The following is a 22,577-nucleotide window of genomic DNA, read 5'->3' as shown; positions in this document are numbered from 1 at the left end:
TGCAGCGGCACAGCGCTCTGAGGTAGCTGGCTCTTGCCAACTACCTGTCTCCTGGGGGCGTTGTGGTCGGGCAGCACCCTCCCGCTCCCTCAGGAGCCCCTACACCAGTGTTGCCCTCCTCTCTCTGGTCGATCGCATCAGGGTCGGCCGTTCACACCCAGGGGCCGCTCTAAGGGAGAGCTGTGAGGCTGTCTGCCCTGACAGCCAGGGAAAGCCCACATCGGGCAACCAGAAGAGGAACCAGCTCCAGCTCGGCGGGGCCCAGAGGCACAGTAGGAAACGTAGCCTGTTCACGCATGGTCCCTGGCCAGCTGCAGGCCCAGGCCTTTCCTCCTGCTGGCCTAGGGGACAAGCAGGGGAGTGGGGAGCTGTTTACCAGGGGCAGGCCCAGCATAGAGCAGACAAGGGGCCTGGCTGTGGTGACGTCCTTGGGGAAAGAGGTGGTTGATCTCTGTCCCCTCCCCCTCCCTCGGTCCTATGTTTAAGTGGGATACCCCCCCACCTGCCCATGGATCCCGGTCAAGAGCAGTGGGGGCCTTAGCCAGGAGGGCCTGCCATCAGGCTGTGCACACGTCTGCACAGAGACCCTGCAGGACAGGGTGGAGCTGTCCCCGGGCAGGACATGTCACAGCCAAGTGCTTAACCACCACGCCACCGGGTCCCTTTGGACCCCTGGCTTCCTCCATGCAGGCATCTTGGAGTCAATCCTGGTCGCACAAGCCCGCACGAGGGAGCCCACTGCCCCCAGAGTCCCCGAGGTGCTGCCTTTTACACACAGAGCAGAGGAACGGCCTCATCTCCCTGGGGGCGCTGCTGGGTCCAAATGCCCAATCCCTGCTTACCAGGGAGCCAGCCCTTCCCTCCCCCACTGGCTGGCCTGCCTCTTCTCAGGTGGGGAGCCCCGGACAGTGGCTGGCGTGAGTCTCATTGCCAGCGAGCTGGTTTCACAGCAGTGGCCCTGGGGGCACCAGCCAGCACTTAACCCGCAGCACGACTGGGGCTCCCTGTGTGAGCCTGCAAGCCAACCCCAAGAGCGACCCTACAGCACGGGGGGGAGGGAGGGCTGCTGCCCCAAGGGCTTCTGAGGCAGCCATCCTTTATGGGAGTAGAAAGCTTCGTCTGCCCCCTGGGGGCCGCTGGTGGGTTTGAACAGCCGTCGTTGCTGCGAGCTGCACAATCAGAGCCCACGACACCCCAGGCTGCTTGGGGTCTCAGGAGAGTGGTGGCCGGGAACAGAGAGGTTGCAGTCTGAGAGTGGCCAGAGAATGCTCCCTGGGACAGAATCCTGGTCATCGGGTCCCGTCAGGATGGCCGCCTGGGAGACCCTGCGGGGCGCTCGACGCGTCCTCCACAGGAGCCGCTGTGAGTCGGAAAGGACGTCCTGCAGTCCCTTGTTCCCTGGTGCCAGTGGTTCACGAGAAGGTCCAGAGACGAGTTTCCCCGACCACCACAGGGGCCCGCCTCTCTTCAGAGACACATAGGAGCCAGACAGCCTGGGCAGCAGCCCCAGCCAAACCCTGCCTGCAAGGCCGCTCACTGCCCACCTCGCTCTAGCGGGAGGCTCTCAGCCGGCTGGTTCTGGGCACACCGAAACCAGAAAATTCTTAGTACCAGGTGGTATTCTCCTCGGAGAACCATGGTCTCCTGGACAGCCAGGGACTGAGGGGTGGGGACTGTGGGCAGTGAGGTCACAGGGTGGACACAGTGGGCTGTCACTGCAGGAGGCCCCGCCCTGCAGGTGCACACCGCACCTGCTTCCTTTGTGGTGTGGCGCGAGCTCGTGGCGCTGTGGCAGTTGGGACGCTGGCTTTGACCCGGGGGGATAACTGCTTCTCTACCAGTAAGGCAGGTCGCAGTGTTGGCCGGTGACGGGACAGGCAGGGCATGGCCCCAGGGGAGAACTTCCAAAGGGAGAAACGGAGTGGAGGCCGGGCTGAGCGTGCTCTTCTGCTGTTGGCTCTTCCAGGCCACAGCATTCAGGCCCACTCTGGCCACGCCTGGGCACAGGGGTGGGGCGGGGCTTGGCTCCAGGCCCCGGGCAGTGAGGATCACATGAGGGGGTCCCTGTGTCTGCTGCAACCCACCAAACCAGGCCCACTGCCCTACAGGCAGTGCCAGCTCAGGGTGGCCCATGTGGGTGTGCAGGGCTGTCCGTCTTTACGGGAGCAGGCGGCCTCGTCTTTCTCCCTCAGAGCGGCTGGTGGGTTTGTTTGCAGTGCCGACCTCGCCATTAGCAGCCCAGTGCACCCAGGTCTCCATATGTTGAAGACCAGCAGCCGCTCCGGGGGAGACAGACGGGACTGTCTCAGCAATGGGCAGGGCAGTCCGCTCTGTCAGGAGGGGCCGACGGCAGTGGGCTTGGGCCGCTCATTCAAACCCACGGGACTGTATTTGGAATGAGGGGCTTCGCAAAGTTTGGGGAGAGTTCCTTGGTGTGGTCCCTGTGACTTTCCCTGGAACGTCTGCCCTCCGCCCCCACATCATGAGCATGACCCACAGGGACACAGAGGTGCCATACGAGTGTGCGCTCTCAGGACACTGGCCTTCCTTCCCTCAGAAAGCGCGGCCTGTCACGCGTGCCGTGTCCTCGACCCCCGAGATGCACTCACCCGGTCTCGGCAATGATCTCGGGCGCCACGTAGGTTGGGGTGCCACATACGGTGTACAGGGGCCCGTCCACAATGGTGGCCAGCCCGAAGTCTCCCAGCTTCAGGGACTTGCTGCCATCTTGGTGTTCGTAGACCTGGAACGGGAGGTGGCCTGGACGGTGACCACGGAGCCCCATCTCTGAACAGAACGACAGGCTTCGGAGCCCTGGAAAGGCCCCGCACGGCAGTGGGCTGGGCTTGGGTCTGGTGATGGCAGGTTTGTGGGCAGTTGAGGGACAGGAGCCGTTTCTGGACATGAGCCGTTCCCCAACATGGGCCGCCCACCCCGCTGCTCCTCGGCCGTCTGGGGATTCTGTTCCCTCATCTGGTCTCCCTGCCCCCTTGTCCGTGTGGTCAAGTCTCTGCTGACTACAGGCCAGACGTGTGGTCCATGAGCTAGGGGTGTGATGCTCAGGAGTCTCTAACATAACGCTGAAAGTGAATCAGAGAGTTGAACGTCCGGTGGATCCAGAACCGACTGGCCACCCTGCCTGTGGCTGAAAACACATTGGGGCTGAGAAGCCACCTCCGCGGGCAGCACTAGCAGGAGGCCAGCACGCAGCTGCAGAGGGGCCAGGGCTCAGCACCCCACGTGCTGCCGCCAGAGCCCAGAGGGACCTCAAACCCAGGCCCGGCTGTCAGCCTGCCAACGACACCCCGGAGCTGGGCTCGGGGTCAGGACTGCTGACCAGAGGCGGTTGCTCTAGATTGGATAGATTGGAGCGTGAGGTCAGGGGGCAGCAGCTGGCTGGGAGAACGAGGTAATTAAGCCCCAGCTCCGGCATTTGTGCCAGAGGCTGACAACCACAAGATGGCGCTCTTCACCGGCCAGACCTCAACATAGCTTGAGCCCAGGCTTCCTGCTGGCCTTCCGGACTTCCTGTGAGTCCCTGCCCGGGCCCACAGCCGCCCTCCACCAACCTCCCTCCCTGCCTCAGAGCCCCACGCGGTCCAGAGGCTTCCCCCATGAGATGGAGGGCACCGAGGCTGCCTGGGCACAAACAGCCCAACTGCAAGGGGGCACAGGCGGGCGGGTGCTTCCTTCCGTTGAGCAGGGCCTCTATGAGTGGAGCAGGTCAACAGCGTCCCACAGAAGACCCCAACAGTAGGGGCTCATTCCGCGCTTGGGTCAGCCGTTGGTCCGACTGACTGTCAGTCTCGGGTAAGGCTTGGATCTCACAATCTCAAGGGACACCATCACGGCCTCGTGACCCTGGGTGACAGGGCAGAGCTGCCCACAGGGTGACCAGGTGGCCATCTACAATGGAGCCCAGAGCCTGGTGGGTCTTTCTACCTCGGAGCTGCTAGCTGGGTCTGCGCTGCTGACCTTGGACCCGACCCCTGCGGTTACTTTGAGGGCTCCCTGTTGCAGGTGACGCAGGATTGGGGTTCCTCACGGCACAGGCCTCTGCTGCATGGCTGCCTTTGAGCCTGGCCACCAGTTCTGACGCCGAGAGCTGCAGGGGGGCCACGCATCCTACTTCTAAGGGGCACCTGGGGGTCATCTGGACACTAGCAGGTCCTGGAACCCCCTCCGAGGAGCACTGCTTCCGTAGAACTTTCCCTTCCCGGGATCGTGGGCAACACGAGCTGCCTCCTGACACCGGGAGCAATGTCTCTGGGAAAGAAGTGGCACAGACTGTATTGAAACCACAGCCCCGGCAGTCAGCAAGCTGTGTCACTGTGCCCGGCTTGACCACTGAGTGGGGACCACCGGCCTTCCAGTTAGCAGCTGGAGCATTTAACTGCTGCACCACCAGGGATCCCGAGAATTGCCCCTTATTGTTGGTAGATGCTGTTGAATGGACCCCACGCTCAACAGAACAAAGCACTGCCGGGGCCGGGCCATCCTCCTAGTGGCTCCTATGCTGAGCTCATCGTTGCAGCCACTGTGACTATCCACCTTGTCCAGGGCCTTCCTCTCTGACCCTGCCAAACATGATGTCCTTCCACAGGGACTGACCTCTCCCGACAGCATGTGCACAGAACGGGAGACGACGGCTCGCATCCTCCCTTCTAAGCAGCCCTCTGGCTGTACTTCCTGCTAGGTGGCAGTCCGAGAACGTCTGGTGTGTGAGAGTTAGGTTTCTGTGCCAACTAGGCCAATAGGAGCATGGGGCAGAGTTTAATCAGGTCGCAGCTTGATTGGAGGGGACCAAGATAAATAGAGACAGCAGGCTTCCCATCACCCTCTTGCTCCCTGGTGATTGGACCAGCATGCTGCTGCTTTCGAGAGTCCTTTGCCTCAACCTGTGAGCTGCACTGCCTGTGGGCCAAGCCAACCATGGATCCTGTCGCTAGAGCTTGAGGCTCCTTCAGGACTTGCTTCTCCACGCTGTGGTGTGTATGCTGCTTCAGCTTGTGGCTGGTGGATCTTGTCACCTCGAAATCCCATCCAGGCCTGCTGTGCTGAGTTCCTGGCCTACTGACGGTTGGTGACCCACCCTGCTGTCCGCTGCGTGCGGGCAGACTCTGCTTGCCTTACCCGAGGAGGATAATTCCCCTGTCTGCTTCCTTGACCTTGGACCCGGAAGCCCATGTGAGTCAAAGGACTTCCAGTCTATTAACTGTTCCATGGAAGTGAGTTGAACTGAGCCCTCTGTACGGCTGTGTGGACTGATTAGCTGCTATATCCTTCTTGCTGTATAAACCTATCCTCACGTATTTGTAGACTCATAAGTGTCCTGGTTTTGTTTCTCTAGAGCACCCTGCCTAACACCCAGTGTCCTTCCCTAGCACCATCCTTCGGGTGCCTCTAGGTGGGATCAGACTGAACACCACAGCACAAGAGGTTGGTCAGGAGGCCTGGGTGGCGGGGAGTTCATGTTCCTGGGGGAGGAGCAATGTGAAGGCTGCACTGGTGTGTGTGGGGCGGACGAAACCCTGCTGTGTGTCCCGCCCGCCCATCTGTCTGTCTGTCTACAGCAACAATCAAAGTGAAGCAAGCTCTGAGGAAGGGCAGGGGCAGTGCCAGGGGCAGTGGGGGTTGGGGGATGGTCCTCACCAGCAAGTTCTCGGGCTTGATGTCCCGGTGCACGATGTTCAGGCTGTGCAGGTACTTGATTGCGCTGGCCAGGTTGTACAGCATCCCGCTGGCATCGCGCTCCGTGTACTTGTTGGTGGACGTGATAGCGTCGAACAGGTCCCCCCCCTGGGGAGGGCAGGGCAGCATGTTGACAGGCAGGATGGGCCTCAGGCTAGGGGGCTCAGGCAAGGGAGGGCACCCGCCTCTTATAGATGATGAGGTGACCCATCTCCCTGGGGCAGGAAACCAGCGGGAGGGGGTAGGGGGGCGGGCAAACAGAAGCCACAGAAGGAACCTGAGGTTGACCCTCTGTGCTGCCCCGCAGGCCATGCTGACCCCAAGCGACCAATGGTGGAGTGACCATGAGGACCACAGTACCCAGGACGCAGGCCACTGAGCCAATCCTGCCCCAGGACCCTGCAGGACAGGGTATAACTGCCCCTGTGGGTTTCTGAAACTGTCTTGATGGGGACAGACAGCCTCGTCTTCCTCCCGAGGAGGGGCTGGAGGGTTTGAACTGAGGGCCAATGTGTAACCCACTACACCACTGCCAGGTCCCTGGTAACAAGAGGCGGTTGGGGAGAGAGGAAATACACCAGACACCCCCCCCCACTGGCTCCTCTTACGGGCATCGCCTGAGGCCTGCCCCCTTTACCGGGGTCCACTGACCACCCTGCTTACAGGCAACCCTCCAAACACTTTTGGGCGCTCTCTCTGGGGCACAGAGGTCAGCGTGCTCAGCTGCTAGCCACGGGTCAGCGGCTTTCCCCCACCCCCACCCCACCCCCGGCAGTTGGCTCCCATCCATGGCAGCCCAGGGCATAACTGGGCCATGGTTCCCTGTCCCACAAGGGGTTGGCTCCACAGCAGGCAGCAGCAGGTGAGTCCGTCGGCCCTATATCAGGGACACCCCTGGGCCATACTCCCCGCCCTGCAGGGCCCTCGAGTCTGAGTTGCCACCCCTCCCCCAGCTGTCAGCGGGCCTCTGACATGAAGTTCAGGTCCCTGGAGTCAGTTTTCAAACAGAGCCTGGTGGCGCTGCGGTGAAGTGCTGGCTGCGCCCTGGAAGGTCGCCAGTTCCACCCCACCAGCCAGTCCGGAGGGGATGAGGCGGCCAGCTGCGGCCCACGGGGGCACAGCTGTCTGTCCTGCGGGGTCTCTGTAAGGGGCACGGCCCAGTGGAGTGTGGGGCAGGGGTGGGCATCTGTCCTGCAGGGGTCGCTGTGTCTGGCTGGCGCTGACCGGCCGCTGGCCGGTACTTGCAAAGGCAGAGCAGCTTCATTGGAAACCCTTCAGAGGCTCGGGTCTGCCGGAGGACAGTGTCCTACTCCCCAACCGCCCTGCAACCCGGCATGGTGGCAGCTGTGTCCATCTGCCAGCTGAGGGGGCTGTGTGAGACCCTGCTGGCCGGCCTGAAGCCTCAGAGCACCGACAGAGCCCGTCAGGACAGAAGGACACACTGCCTGCCCTGCCCTGAGGTCAGTACTGCCCCGTGGGTTTCCTCAGCAGTGGGTCTTTATGGGAGCAGACAGCCTTCTCTTCCGCCCTGGGCAAAGGTGGTGGGCCGAATCGCCGGCCTTCAGGTGAGCAATGTTCACCTCTGCTCACCCTCTTCAGGCCCAGCCTCCTCCTCCTTTACCTGCCAGGACCCAGAAGAGGAGCCGGGGGGTGGGGGGGTCGAGTGTATTTCTCACCCGCCTCTTTACATGGGACCTGGTGTACTATCCCAGGATACACCCACGGAGCAAGACGGTGGCTCAAGCCTGGCGGTCAAGTGTCCCAGCTTTACCCGTCGCCATCTGCCAGAGACAAGGCCTGCGCCCTTGAGTTGATCCTGACCCCTGAACTTGCCCGTGACCGGGCTGCGGCCTGGTGTCATTGACCCCTGACTCTGGCAGTACCCACCTTCACCAGCTCCATGACCAGGTACAGCTCACTGGGCACGTCCATCTCCTCGATCAGGAGGACAATGTTGGGGTGCTTCACTCTTCGCAGAATGGACACCTCGTTCTGGATCATGTGCTCCTGTGCCGGGAGAAGCGCCTTCGTGCCCACTCGTGTGACCCACGAGTGGGTGGGGGTACAAGCCAGAAAGAGGCTCTCTGCTCGGGGCCCCCTCAGCACCCCTGTCTTAGGGTTCAGTCATCAGCCAGCCTCCAGGCCCCCAGAGGGGTCAAAGGCCCCCTGATGCTGCCGGCACACATCAGAATCTATCGTGTGACTCATTTCTGCTTCAGGTGGGTCGCCCGTCCCTGTGTACTGTTAGAACAGGGTGGGGGCGGGGGCAGGGAGAGGTGGGGGCTGATGGCTGTCACATGCCTGGGGGGGTCGGGTCCAAGGGTTCCTCACAGCAGATCTGGGGGTTCTGATAGGCAAACAGACCCTCTCGAGGGATCCGCAGCACCCTCTCAGAAGATGGTGTGGAATGCAGACCAAATAATAAGCCAGAGGGGTCCACAAATGAGCCACCGGACGAAATGCTACCTCGCCGATCCAGCCAGCCCTCCTGGCAGGGACCCTGGAGTTCTCAGTACTTAACTTTACGTTCAGAGGGGAGAGGTCGGGGCGGGGGGAGGGGGGACAAAACAGAGACAGGTCTTTTCCTGAAAGAGCATTCTGCTGCCCAAAAACACCCTGTGAGGTGGGCCCAGGCTTCCAGAGCTGGGTGCCCGCAAACACAAACACTCACGGTGAAATACGAACTTCACACCTACCTTGCCCCGGCATTTGCTTTTCTTGATAATTTTCAGAGCATACTCCCTTGCAGTCGACCTGCAAAGAGAAGGGTTGGGACCTTGTGAAAAGTAGAATTTTTCTTTGCCGGCACTCTGCGAGGGTTTGATGCCTGACCCGCGATGTGGACATCCTGGGAAGAGGGCTCCTTAGGTCTGTTTGTGTTTAAAGAAATACGTTAAAGTTTGGGTTGACCAAAGTAGAGCCACCAGAACAGACCCCGCAGGAAACCCCTGAGCTGCTGACGTTGACATTGTGGGATGACACACTTGCAGCTGAAACACTGCTTGGCTTCTCTTCTAGAGCCACCGCTGACAGGGAAGGAGGTAGTTGGGGCTCATCCCACGGGACCGGAAGAACTAAGTGGTGCCAACAGATGGGTCCTTGACCAAGAGGGGGAACTTGTGAAACAGAGCTCCTAACTCACATGGGAAACAGTCTTTCCTGATCCATGGACACGAGAGACTCCTGAATCCTACATCCAGGACCCAAAGGATCCCATGAGGGCAGTCAGACATAACGGGTGGATGCAAGGACTAAGGAGCCCTGCCTTGAGCACTGGGCTGTTCCAAAGACTTGTCTCTCTGAGAGATGAGAACGCTAAGGGGCAGGGAGCCCGTCAAACAGTGTACGCAGAGACGTGAGGGTGCAGACACCACATGTAAGGATTGTGGACGAGTGTGAACGCTGGGTGGATACTGCCACCAGAAAGGAATGAAACATTTAAAACACATGCAAAACACACACACACACACACACACACACACACACACTGCCACTCCAGGCAGAGCAGAGAGCAGGACGGGGGTGTCTCTGTGAGGTCCTTTGGCCCACTTTCCTCTGGGAGTGGGGTGGTGAAGATGCTTTGGCTTTGGGGCCCCCATATCTGTCGTTGGACCCCGGTTCTTTGGAGGGGAAACAGTTAAGTTACAGTAAACCCAAGGGAGGGGGCAAGGTGGGCTCTGGAAACACGGAATCCTGCCCATAGCCGCCTCGGGGACAGGCTGTTGACCACAGCCTGAGCCTACAGCTGGGGGGAGGGGCACAGGAGGCCAACAGTTAAGTGCTGGCTACTAAGGAGAAAGGTTGGCGACCCAGCCTCACCCAGCATGACCTGGTGACCCACAGGGGTGACAGCCGGCATGGGCACGGGCACCAACCTAGTCTGAGACCAGAGACATGAGATGGTGCCCCATAGTCACGACTGACCGAGGACCAGGGCCCCGGGAGAGGGGCCTCCTGGGGCAGGGGGGCGCAGCATGAGCTGGACCAGAACTTAATTTCGGACGACCAAGAAGCCAGACCCACTGGACGGGCTGAGTGTGGAGGGCCCTCTGAGCTGTCGGCGGAGATGCCCTTCCCACCTGGAACAGAGACGGACCCCAAGGTGGCCATGCAGCCCCCGAATAATGACCCCCAATGCCTCACTCCTCAAAACCACCTGCGAATCCAAGGGCCAGGGGTGCGCTGACATGAAAGTGACGTGGCCGACGGCCAGGGAGCTGATGGACACAAGGGTGCTCTCACACTACGGTGATGAGGTCAGGGAGCTGGGTGGGTGGAAAGGGCGGCTGGTGCTGGTCCAGATACCCCCGAGGCCCTGAGAAGTGTGTGGAACCCAGCACCCGGAAGGGTCAGCGCTGCATGAGTACCCCCTCCAAACTCAGCACCATGCTACATACAAGAGCCAGTAAGAGGAGATGGCGACCCGTATCACCGCAGCCACTCTGCTCGGCGACCAGAGTGGCCGGGCCAGGGTGCCCTCGCTGGCTCCGGCCACAGCATGGCGGGCTGGACAGTGAGGGAGCCCGGGCTACTAGAGGCTCAGCCCAAGGGCCTGGTGGTATGTGGTGAATCACTGCCAGGAAATCCATGCTGTTGCTCCCACCATCAGCATCGACGCCTCCACGGCCCAGAGGGAGATCAAGACCGGAGGGAGAGCAGGCTCCAGGAGGATGGGGCCTGGGGGGGGGAGTGTTCCACGGATAGCACAGATAAGAACGTCACACCCCCTCCCCCAAAAATGGCCGGCTGTCTGCACCGTGAAGGTGTCCTCTAGGCAGCCCTGTGGACCACGCTGCTTCACCCTCAGCAGGGCCGCACGTTGGAAGTGGCAGCAGGGGGTCTTGGGGTCAGATGTTGGAAGTGGCAGCACGGGGTCTTGGGGTTGGGGTCAGAGCACCTATGAGGCTCATCGTGGTGCAACCATTAAGCACTGCCTGCTGGGCGATGGGTGGGCCATTCAGACCCGCCTGGCCTGGCCCCCATGGAGCTACGAGTTGGGGTGGGCTAGTGGGGAGACTGGCGCTATCCCCCGTCAGCCTGCTGCGGGCAGCCACGGGCCCCTTTTCAGGGAAGGTGATTCCACAAGGAAGACGACCTGGCTGAGCACAGGACGGGGGGCGCCTGGCCCTGAAGACCCCCCCATCCAGCACCCGCAGCCACCTACCCTGAGGGAAGCAGTACCAGCCTTCACAGGGCAGTGCCCAGAGGAGGGGTGGACGCCCCAGCACCCTCTGCCTTAGCGAGCACTGGGCTTCAGAAACCACAGCATCCCTGGGCCCGTCCCGAGGACTTGCCCAGCCTCATGGGCCGGGCACCCACCTGACACCGTGCCGGGGGACGGGGGTGGGGGCGCCCCGCTGCTCACCTCTCCACGCACTCCTTGACGACCGCGAAGTTCCCATCTCCAATCGTCCTCCCGACTTTGTAGCGGTCGGCGATGGTCGCTGGGATCTGGAAGCCTTCCTCCAACGCCTCTGTAAGGACGGGGACCATGTGAACCCGGGAGAAGGACACACAGACGGGGCCGCCCATGGCCACATGGCAGAGGATTGCAGAGGGGCAGTGAGCCTTCACCCCGGAGGCCTGGTCCCCTTTCCCCATGTGTGGACTAAGGCCAATGTCAGTGGGAGGGACTGCATGGGGTCCCCCACCTGCAGAGGGCAGCTGTGCTTCTGGCCGCAGTGGGGGGCATGGCTCTGCGGGAGCGCGGGCAGGCAGCCCCTGGTCTGCGGTTCTCACACAACATCACTGTCCTCCGTCTGAGCCAACGCACCAGCGGCAGCAAGCCCACTGCGGAGGTCTGGTAGATCCGCCCTCTGACCTGACCGTCCACCTGGTCTCCTCACAGAGACCCTGGGCTGCGGGGCCAGAGCTGAACTGCCACCAGGGATTCCCAACTGTCCATCTTTCCGGGGCAGACGGCCCCCCCTTGACTGTACCCCCAAAAGGTGTCCCTCTAAACTCCTTAGGAGCTAAGCTGGGCTCTGCCAATGCCCCATCGCTGGGTTCAGACAACCGGTTTTAGACAAAGCACAAGGTGCTTGACTCAACCGGACAGGGGATGGGAGCTGGGGGGGTGGGGACAGTATCTAATAGGCCCAGAGCACATGCCAGGGACACACACTTGCACCCCCTTGGCCTGCACCCCCAAAGGCTAGGTGCAGTGATTATGTGTGGGACGGCTAACCTCAGAGTCAGCAGTTCAAAACCCCCAGTTGCTCCTGGAGAGAAAGAGGAGGCCGTCTGCTCCTGTAGAGAGCTACAGTCTCAGAAACCCACAGGGACAGTCCCACGCTGTCCTCTAGTCTCTGTGAGTCGGCATCCACTCGGTGTCAGTGAGTTAGGCCACTAGCTATAAACCCCGTGGCTATGACCCCCTGGCCCTCTCCCCCCATCTACCTGGACGCCACAGGTGAGGAAGGCTGGGTGTTTTTGGAATGGCCACTCACCAGAATCAGGGTCACCAGTGGCCCTGTGTGTGCCCCAGTGCCACCAGCATTTGCCTCTGCCCGGCAGCTTCTCCGAGGGGGAAAGGCCTGGCCCCTGCCCCTCACAGGGGCGACCTGGCAAACCCCACAGGGCAGTGCTGCTCAGGCTCCTGCGAGTCTGCAGGGCCCCGGCACAGTGAGTGTGACTGCAGGACATGCAGACTGGACTTGCCGCCCCAGAGAGTGGCCAAGGCAGGTTCCTGCCAGCGTCTAGTCTGCACCGTTTTCCCACCAGCGCATGCCCCCTGCGTCCCTCAGTGCCTGTTCGCCCGGTCCTGCTCCCATACTGAGCGGCAGTCACAAATCCACGGGACTCCATCTCTCCTGAGGGACGGTCACTCGCTTCCTTGGGCCGTCCCGTGACTGCTGCCCTGGATTGAGCCCCACGACCCCCAGGCCAGCCTGCGCCCAAGGACCTGCATCCACCCAGTATTCAAAAGCAGCCCGGGCTAGCAATAGCTAAACGCCCAGCTGCTGCCCTAAGGGTTGCTGGTTCAAACTCACCCACGGGAGAAAGGCCTGGTGTTCTGCTTCCAAAAACACACCCCCCTGGGGCACCTAATGAGTGGCTCCTCCCGGCCGGTGCGGGGGCAGGGCCGCATGGGCAGTTTGTCCCCAGCCATCCAGGGTATGAGGGACAAGGCCAAGTGGGGCCCACATCTCAGAGGAAGCTTCATGGGACTCAGCGCCAGGTCGCAGGGAGTTTGCCTCCTCAGTGCCCTTCCTCAGCTCTTCCTTGGGAAGCCAGCTGATCGGTTGCTGGCCACCCCACTCCCCAGGATGTTCCCACACTTAGGCCCACCACCCATTTCAGAGAAAACACCACTCAGAGCTCCCCCGCAACAAAAACTTCTGAACTCTAGCCCCACACCCAGGATAAAGCACAGGCATCTACCCTGGCAGTTCCCACCGGGCCACCCCCCATGGTCCCAGGATTACCCCCGGTGGAGGGGGCTGGCACCGCTGTGGGACCCCTGAGTGAGAGGGAGTGAAGTTTGACTCGAAGGCAGCGGGCAGCTGCATGTATCAAAGTACGGCCAGAGCCCTCGTCCTCCTTGGGGCATGATGCAGCCCTGGAGACTCCAGCCCCTGCCTCCTGTGCTCGCCCTTGGGAGGGTCCCCGGTTCGTGATGTCCACTCAAAGGACCACAGACCACAGCCCAGTCTCAGCCACAGTGGCAGGACACTGTGGCCGAATTGGGGCGTCGACCATCAGCTTTCCCGACAGGAAGTCCCACTGATCCCAGCCGGCCTCACAGGAGTGGGCTTCAAACGTGCACATCAGGATGGAAGTCAAGAACGGGGTTTCCTGTGAGCTTTCTGAGGCCCCTGGCTGCCCCACCGGCTGGTGTGATGACGGTCGCCCTAAGCCCTGCTCAGGAGCCTCCTCCTGCTAGGGCACCGAGTCAGGCACTCACCTCCGCCAGGCCCGTCCTCGTCCACGGAACTGCAGACCTTGGTAGATGCCAGGGAGGTGGAGGAACCCCCATGGTGCGCGCTCTGCCAGAGAAGAAACAGAACAGAAACACAAGGTCACGGGGTGCACGCTGCGGGCCCTGCCCAGAACCTCAGGGTGAGCGTCCTCAGAATGCTCACTCCAGGTCTGCCCTCTGCCTGCCCACCTGCCCACCTGCCCGCCGCCCTCCGGGGGCTCCCCGGGCAGGCCAGTCCCTGCTCACAGCTGAGAAGCACCAAGTCCGGTGAGTCACCTCTCCAGGCTCCCGGGCTCCACGCAGGGCTATGTGCTTCTGTGACAGTCTGTGGTGGGCCCAACGGACACAGCTTCTTCCACCCCCACCCCGAGGAGTCAGGGGGAAGCGGGGCTGGTTCTGGCCTCTCCGAGGGAGACCCCAGCTCTAAGAGGGTCTCCATGGAGCGGCAGGTGCCACCGAGCATGGCCAAGGAGGGGACACCAGGGCGGCTGACCGCTTGGTCCTGTTCGTGCACCTCAGGGCCCCCACTGTGGGGCCGGGGCCTATACCAACACTGATGCGTGCCGCCCTACAGCCAGCTGCGGGGCAGGATGCTCAGGAAGGAGCATGTCCACGTCTGAATGGCCTCTGAGGACAGTTTGCACAGGGGCAATGCCCGACGGTGCATCGCATGCTTCTGAGCCCCTCTGTCCTCCTGGGGTCCACTCGGCTGGGAGCTGGAGGCAGCCGAGGTAGCGTGGGCTCGGGCTCCCGGCTGTCTGTGGGGCAGAGAGATGACCATGCCCTGGAGCAGCTGCAGGTGGGTCTCGAAGTCACGCCGCCCTGCGCCCCCCCGGGGCCAGCTGGACCTGAGGCTTTCCTCACTCAGGGTGCCTGACCGCATGCTGGGCAGGGAGTGCAGCGGTTTCCGTGATCACTCGGAGAGCGTTCCCCAGGGAAGGGCCCTGACCGCCTGTGGCTTCTAGAGGCCTCTTGCTACCCAGAGGGCCCTGCCTGCTGCCCCAGGGGAAATCCAGGGAATTGGTGGCCTCTCTAGTGTAGCCTGAACACCCCAGGGTCGTGCGACAGCTGTGGGTCCAGAGCCTAAGAAGATAGAGGGGGCACTGTGGACAAGGCCGGGGGCGCTTATCCCTCCGCCCAGCCCCCCAGAGAAGTGGGCAATGAGTAGGCTGGGTCAGAGAGGGGGTTTCGCCTGTGCCCCATGGGCAGGGCCTCCCTCTGGGCTCTGGGGCAGGCGAACACAGGTTCTACAGAGCCACCAGCTGTAAGCAGGCCCAGACAGGCTTCTCTGTCCCTGCGAGCCCAGCCAGGGAGGAAGGGCTGTGTCTCCTGAGCGGGGAGGAGCTAAGCAGACATGTCATGAGTCCACCTTGTCTGCAGGGGACCTCACCTCCCAGTGCCCCCACAGCGGCCTCCGTGGGGCTTCTGGCCCTGTGGACACGCACAGGTCTGGGTGAGCAGGTGCAGCTGGCCGTGTGGTGTCTGGAGGGTCATTTGCTGACCCCAGGTGCCCAAGCTCACAGGAGGCCTGCACAACCTCCTGCAAAGATGCCCCACATCCCGCACCCCGCCGCCCCCCCACCCCCGCTCCCCTGCCTTCCCAGCTTGTTCTTGTAATGAGAACACCACAGAGGGAGAACCCTGAGCCCAGTGTCTTTGGAAAACACTGATGCTGTCTGAGCTGGCGGGGCATGAATTCCACCAGCAGCCTTGTGACCCAGGAGCTGCCTCCACCTGTCCACCCTGAGCCCTCAGCTGGCCAGTCCTCTGAGGGCGGGCTCCAGCCTGGCTGGGTGGTCGTCCTGTCTTTGAGAATGAATGTCGACACCACGGTCCAAGGCTTTTAGACTCGTGTGTGAACTTTAAAAGCGGCTTGTTTTAACTCTAAGTTTGTGTTAAGGAACGTGTACCCCAAAACCATTTCAAATTTGCACTCTGGCTGAGGGTGTCAGGTGACTGTCAGCTTTTAGGGGAAAACAAAATGCAACAGAAATGACTCAGGACAAGCAGGGAGCTCTGGGAGTGAAGCATTCTCGCTTTATTTCAAGGTCAAACAGAGCAACTGTGACTGCATCTGCAGGTGGGAGGAGTCTCCGCAGACGTGCACTGTTACATTGTTACGGAGCAGACACCGCAGCTTCCTCCCTCGGAGCGGTGGGTTTGAACAGCTGACCTAATGGTTAGCAGCCTAGGCCTAGCCCTGCAGCCTCCTTCTGGAGCGGGGTGGAGGGGGATGGGGTGGGGGCTGTAGCTGGTCCCACAGGGTTTCTGGGACAGGGACAAGCTGACCAGATGACGCTTTCTGGGATGGGGTTAGAAGTCCTTCACCGGTCCTTCCCAGAACCGCAGCCCACCAGGAAGCAGCCAAGCATGAACCCCACCCCCACCGCGGGGGGCTGTGATCATGGTGGACCTGAGTTCTGGGACTGGAGTGCTGCCCCTCCCACCACCCCTCCCATCCTGAGGCTGGATTTCCTCCTCAGGATTCCCAGCGAGGTGACAGATGGTCTCCGCCATGCAGACTCGCCCTCGTAGGCTTGCCCGAGCTGCCCCACTGGGAGGTCTTCCATTGTTTGTGTGCACGTGGAAGACGGGAGGCCACCCTGCATGAGCAAGGCTATGGGGACCATGATCCCAACACCAAGGTTAAGGGCATGCTTGGACTATGATCCCAACACCAAATCTATGGACACCATTTTCCGAACACCAACTCCATGGGTGACGCTATGACCCCAACACCAAGGCTATGGGGGCTCTTTTCCCAACATCAGCTCCGTGGGTGCCCACATGTAGAGCCCTGCTATGCGGTGGCTCTGCTCCACGCTCTGGTCACTCTCACTGCACACGTCTCCATCATGCCACGCCCCCCCACCCCCGCACAGACTGCAGCCCACTGTGATATGCTGGGGAAACTCCAAGCCCCCCCCCCGCCCCCCCGCGTTACCTGCAGAACCTGCAAGGCTGCCTGCACGGATTCACTTCATGACAGCGTGGGCATGAAGTTAGGAGCTCAGAAATATTTCCAGCCAGTTCTGAATCCAGGAGGCTGGTGGTGTAGATCAGACCAGACCTTTGCGGTCTCCGTCCTGGGCACCGTCTTTACTTTACTGCCCCCTCCCAGCTAGCAACCACAGCTCTGGATGCAGAATCTCACCCCTAAAACTGCTCTCTCTCCCACCACCTGTTTGTCCAGCCTCCTCGTCACGGGGAAAGCAAACCAGACTGGTGCCATAGCACCCTCTGGTGCAGGCCTCCCAGGCAAAGCTGCTTCCTCATCAGTGTGGTGCTTTGGGTGTGAGGGTGACAAACCCACCTGTGGAAACAAGGGCGCCCAGGAGCACAGTGATTCAGCACTTGGGTGCTTATAGATGACCTAAAGGTCTGCGGTTTGAATCCCCCACCTGCTCCGTGGGACAAGGATGCAGTGGTCTGTTTCTGAAGCCCCCGGTCATCTTGGACACCCAGCTGGGGCAGGTCTGCTGTGTTCTGCAGGGTCGCTGTGAGTCGGGACCAATTCAACGCCAGAGGGCTTGGCTTTTGGGGAGCACTGGAGCATGCTGGGGGGCAGCGGCTGTCTGGTTGAGTGGTTGCATGAAAGTGACAGGGACATTGTGGGTATTCCCTCTTTGGGATAGGCATAACGAATGGGCTAACCTCACCTCTGTAGATGGCCAACAAGAGGCAGAGAACATGCCCTGTACTTCTGCAGGCTCGCAAACTAACTCAGCTGGTGGAGCTTTTTTTGGGGGGCAGGGGGAGCGGATCAACCACGTTCTGATCTAAGGTTTGGCTAGTTTTCTCATCCTGGGAAAATCGAGGGATGATACAGAGCATAGTTACATCTCAGGAGATACGTCACACGTATTCCTTTCTGTTTTTCAAACCAGCCCCAAGATACAGGGTCTCTGTGTGTTGGACCTAGGTCGGTGGCAGGGATTGGGTCTCTAACACCACAAGATTTCACTCTGCAGAGAGGAACCCATCTGCAGCTCCTGGGCTGTGGGATACTCAAAATGCCATCGCCTTCGGGCAGATTGGCCCAGGACCTTGGGGCGGCTGGCTGGCACCTGGCTGCTTTTACAGGGCTCCTTCATAAAAGTCCGTCTAAGTGAGAACACACCGGGAGTGGAGCCGGGCGGCGCAGAACCAGATGGTGGCGGACACATCCCCCTCTTTGAAGTGCGTCAGAAGGCTGACAGAACAGCTCCATACGCACCTCTCACCAAGCGGTCTGAGGGCCCCGGAGCCAAAGCCAGCCTCACTCACACGCCCAACACAGCCGGGCTCCACACCTCTCCAGAATTTGAAAGTGTCCTATGAGCCCATGGGTCCCTAACCAGGCGGACAGCCTCCCTGAATCGTGCCGGCCAGCAGTGTCCCCTCCTGCACACAGCTCGTGGCTATGAGGCTGTTGGGAAATCATCAAGAGGAAGAGAGAAGTCACTCTTTTATGTGACCTCTATGTGACATCCGTCCCCTCTTACAGGAAAACCAAACACCCCAGATAGCTGCGGCCACTCGACCCTGGCTCACAGCGGCCTTGAGAGAGTGCGGGCTCCCCAGCTGCCAGTCCCAATGGGAGCACACAGCCTCGCCTTTCTCCTGTGCAGTGACTGGTGGGTTTGAACCACTGGTCTTGTGGGAGCGATGGCGTTGCTTGTTTCTTGTCCCCGACCAGTTGGCAATTTGTCTGACAAGCTTTCCCTTCCCAAGGTGTCAGGGGTGGAGGCGGGAGGGGCAGTGGTCCCACATCCGTCATGCTTGTCCGGACAGCATCCTTGTGGCCTGAGGCACATCTCCTATCTCGATCTGGGACACTCAGGTGGTCTCCAGAAGATGGGGTGGGGAGACCTGACTGCCTAGGGCCACCCCTCCCTGAGGCCCACCATTCTCCAGGGACGTGCCCCCCACAGGTTTGCTGAAAGAAGCTCAGCCAACAGCAGAGGGTTCCTCCGGTTTATTGTACAGTTGGTTCTCGTAAGGCAGAGCCACAACATCATCCACTTCGGGAGGGAGAGTGCACAGCAGTTCACGGGGAGGGGAGTCACCTTCCACCAGCCCTTACTCAGCTCTGAAAACGCCACTGGGAGGCCAGATCAGCTGCTGAGCCCAGCGCCAGCCACGCAACCCACAGCCACACCAGGGCCAACCTTCCTCTTTTCTTTCCCTAACGCCCCTCACGCTGACGCAGAGAAGCAGCCAGCCTCTATTTAACCTCCGATGCCCTCCAAGTCACAGTGCAACTGGCCCGCCCACTCAGTAACAGGGACCATCCAGCCCCGTGCTCTGGCACACGGACGCACACTGCGGAGCAGCCGCTCCTCAGTCTCTTACCTCTGGTCTTCCAGGGACCCACGACCTGGTTTCTAAGCCCACCGTGCACACACACGCGCGCGCGCACAAATGCACACACACATAAGCACACATGTACACACAAACACATGTGCACATGCACCCGCACACAAATGAATGCACGTGCATGTGTACACGTGCATGCATGTGCGCGTGCACAATACATGCACGTGCACATACGTACGCACAAATGTGCACATACGCACACATACACACGCATACGCATGCATGCACACACGCACACCAACGGCAGGAAGCTACTGCTCTGTGTGTCAGCAGTTACGGGCCCTTGAAGAGAACACACGGTGGCCTGGCTGGCCGCCTGGCTCTGCTGCACACCCACTTCCCATCCAGAAGACCCCAGACTGTCACTTCCACACCTGGTTCTGTGAGATGGCCAACTACTGCCTGCCCTGGGCAGCTTCTCCACACCGTCCTCACCGGGCAGCCCAAGGGCGCCCTCGGGGACACGGAGATACAGCAGTGTCGGTGCTGCTGCTGACACTGGGGGCACCGACACATTATTTATGGATTCTTCTGCTTTTTCGGATTTCAAAATTCAATACTTTTGGGGAAGAATCAGAGTTTTGTCACCATGGTTTTGCAAGTGGCTTTTAAATTTAAGGACGAGGGGGCTTCAAAAAGGGGGTTTCATGAGGAAATGCCATTATCTTTTCATTCCACGCCCCACCAGGTGTTTGAGACCCCCTGACACACGCCAATGGACAGGGTGCTGTCAGCAGCCCGCTAGTCTACCAGAGGCAGGAACTTCGGAGGCTTTGCCATCACAGTGCCCTGCCAGGCTGTGCTCAGCCACCCCAGCCACCAAGCTGTGGAAGCACCCAGAGCGGGTGTCCAGAACCCAGCAGAAAGACGAGGTGGGGCTGTGGGGGACAGTGAGGGAAGCACTCTCCTTTCCCTTTGGGTCAGCTCAGGGCGTGCCTTTGGGGCTCAAAGGAATTAGCTTTTTGCATGCCATTGTCTCCCACCAACACATGAGAACAGAGCAGAAAGAGCCCGTCAGGTCCTGGCAGTGGTGCAATTGAAAACAAATGGCAACTAGCCTAGCCCGCCGGTTACACGAGGCAACAGGCACATCAGCAAAACACAGCTTCATGGGGAGAAAGCAAGAAGAAAGTGTTTTAAAACATCATCTGACTCGTGGTTTCTTTTAAACAGACATGGGTGGGGCACCTCTCCAAGCCAACAGCAGTCTGGAAACACAGCAGGCCTTGATGTCCCTTCACTGGTCTCCCCGGGCTTGGAGGCTGAGAGCAGGATGAGGTTCAGAAGAACTTTCAGGGTGTGTGGGGGGCGGGTGGAGGGGGAGCAAGTGCCAATGAATCAGGCTCAGGCTTTGAGGCTGCAGCCACATAGCCCAGGGTCTCTGTGAGACAAGAGGTGCTTGTGTCTTTCCAGAAGGTTCTTTCTGCTCCGTGGAGCCGTCAACAACCCAGGACTGGTTTCTGTCCGGCAGGAAAGCCTTGATCTTGCAGGCACCGCTCAGCTCGGCGGTATGAGTCGGGACGGGTCAGGACGGGAGCCTCTGGGCTTTCCAAGGTGGTCGGGAGGGCGGGCACTTTCAGTTGGCTCCTCCCACTTGTTCTTACGTTGGCAGCGTGGCCTGGCGTGGTGCTCTGGCCTCTGAAGAATTTGAGTTTCCGAGAGTAGCTGATGGTGCCCGCTCCAGACGTCCCTCTAACCAAAGTCCCAGGAGCAGCCTTTCCTGGGAATGGCCACGAGACCTGGCGTGGGTCCATTGACAGGGGTATAAGCCTGAGTCCTCCTTGCAGGCCAAGCCGCCAGGTACCGAGGCTGCCTTTACCCGGGGCCTGTGGCCATGGCCGTGGCCATGGCTGTCTGGACGGAGAGTGGCCACGTGGGAACTTGAGGCAGCTGGCCAAGTTGGCCTGTCTGGTGCATCAATCCCCACCAGCTCTCAGTGACGGTGCTCTCTTTCATCGAGTTTTTCACGGTTCTGGAGCCAGGCTCACGGCAGGTGGTCCAGCGGGATGGGGCAGAACCCCCCCCCCCACACACACACACACCGCATTTCTGAGGCCGGCAATCTTCAAGGGAGCAGACGGCCCCCTCTTTTTCCAGGGGTGGCTGGCGGGTTTGAACCCTGACCTGCAACCATGGGCGGAGCTCTTGAACATGGTGCCGGCAGCGCTGGCAGCTCTGGGGAGACTGGCCAGCGGGACAGCGAGGCAGGGCACGGTCAGGCTGAGCCCAGGTGGTGCAGGCAGAACCATTCTTGTTGGCTTGCTTATCTTTTCCTGCCCCTTTGGGCTGGAGTGTCATGTTCACGAGGGGACACGGGTGGCCGTCAAACACATGTGTGCTTGGCTGTCAGAACGTGGCCGGGCTATGAATGAGTCACCTACACCCGGGTCTGACATCTGCTTCCCCCCATCCGGAAGTGTTCCATTTCCAAGTACAATTTAGGAGTGGGAGGGGCGGGAGGGGGCGCATGGGGCGGAAGCAAGTAAAATTGATTAAAACCTTCTAATGGCATCCTACATCCTACGGAGACTACCAAAGCCATGCCTCATAAGTCAGGGGGTGTTAGTGCTGGACACAGAAGGAAAGAAATGCCGCGGTGTCTGCGCAGGGCCGACCACGGCATCTCACAGGGTTAGTGGGTTAATGTGTAGCAAGCTGCACTCAGCTTAGCACAAAAGGAGATTTGCATCCACGGATTGATTGAGGAGCCGCAGCCAGCCCGGCAGGGCTGTCCAAATTTCCCGCCGGCAAAGCCGCTTTTAAGAGAATTTGATTTTTCAAAGTTGCCTTTTGGAAACAGCCCAGGCTTTTTCTTGCTTTCTTTCTTTTTTAAGATCTGGGGTTTTCAAAACATCAAATAAGAACTCGAGCTTTTCCCAACCTTGTATTTGAGAAATGACATCGCAGGTGTAGTTGGTCCGTGGTTTCCCGGGGAAACGGGATTTCAGAGAGTGAGATGTACTTGTGGAGGGGCAGGAGCGCAGTTCTGAGAGAGGGGGTCTCAGCCGGCGTGTGTCCTCCCACTCCCACAGCCAGGGGACAAGCATGGAAAGAGGAAGCGTCTCCCTAAGAGCTTTCAGCTCCTGTCTTCCGGCTGCTACAGCTGTTGCAATGACAGGCATCCTCAGAAAACCAGCACTCTCAACTCAGACAGAACAGACCTGAAGACCCATCTGTCGGGGCGGCTGCCACCGAATCCCTTCTGACTGGGATGGCCCGGGAGACGTGCAGGGCTGCCCCACACACCTGCAGGGGCATCAGGAAGAGGGGGGACAGAGGGTCCGGTTCGGGGCTCACAGCAGCCGTGACGATGCCTGTGTATCTGAGTGCAGAGCCGGCCTGGGGGCTGTCGTCTCAAGAAATGCAAAACTCTTTTGTGCAAGCTGAGCTTAGACTTTGGGGGGGGGGAGGGCGGGGGAGGTAGCCTTCACCCAACCACAAACCATAGACATGACTCCATGGGGGTCTCTTAGATGGAGTCTCCCACGGAATCCAACTCGTCCGAAGAGAGGGGGCCGTACAGGTCCTGCAAGATGAAGGCAGCACGGGTTTGTCCACGCGGCTCTCGGGCCTCCTGCAGGCCTTCCGGCCATCTAGACAAACTGTG

The 22,577-nt window shown here is 60.3% G+C and overlaps 1 protein-coding gene across 3 annotated transcripts in view; it reads right to left on the bottom strand.

The window, feature by feature from the left end:
• The window catches only part of DCLK1 (doublecortin like kinase 1), a 158,881-nt gene that overhangs the window by 20,499 nt on the left and 115,805 nt on the right, over window positions 1-22,577 (bottom strand). For 2 of the 3 annotated variants that reach the window (XM_075562747.1, XM_075562746.1), the window contains exons 7-12: window positions 13,598-13,679; window positions 11,057-11,165; window positions 8,388-8,445; window positions 7,579-7,698; window positions 5,653-5,799; window positions 2,610-2,743 (exon numbers count right to left, since the gene is read on the bottom strand). In XM_075562747.1, the coding sequence (XP_075418862.1) occupies window positions 2,610-2,743; window positions 5,653-5,799; window positions 7,579-7,698; window positions 8,388-8,445; window positions 11,057-11,165; window positions 13,598-13,679 (650 nt within the window). Of the gene's footprint in view, window positions 1-2,609; window positions 2,744-5,652; window positions 5,800-7,578; window positions 7,699-8,387; window positions 8,446-11,056; window positions 11,166-13,597; window positions 13,680-16,583; window positions 22,497-22,577 lie in introns of those variants that run through there. The other variant, XM_075562748.1, reaches the window with a different exon arrangement.

This window comes from Tenrec ecaudatus, chromosome 11 (assembly GCF_050624435.1).
Source record: "Tenrec ecaudatus isolate mTenEca1 chromosome 11, mTenEca1.hap1, whole genome shotgun sequence".
Classification (NCBI taxonomy): Eukaryota; Metazoa; Chordata; class Mammalia; order Afrosoricida; family Tenrecidae; genus Tenrec; species Tenrec ecaudatus.
Note: the sequence above shows the minus strand (reverse complement) of the source record. Positions and strands in the feature narration are given on the sequence as shown.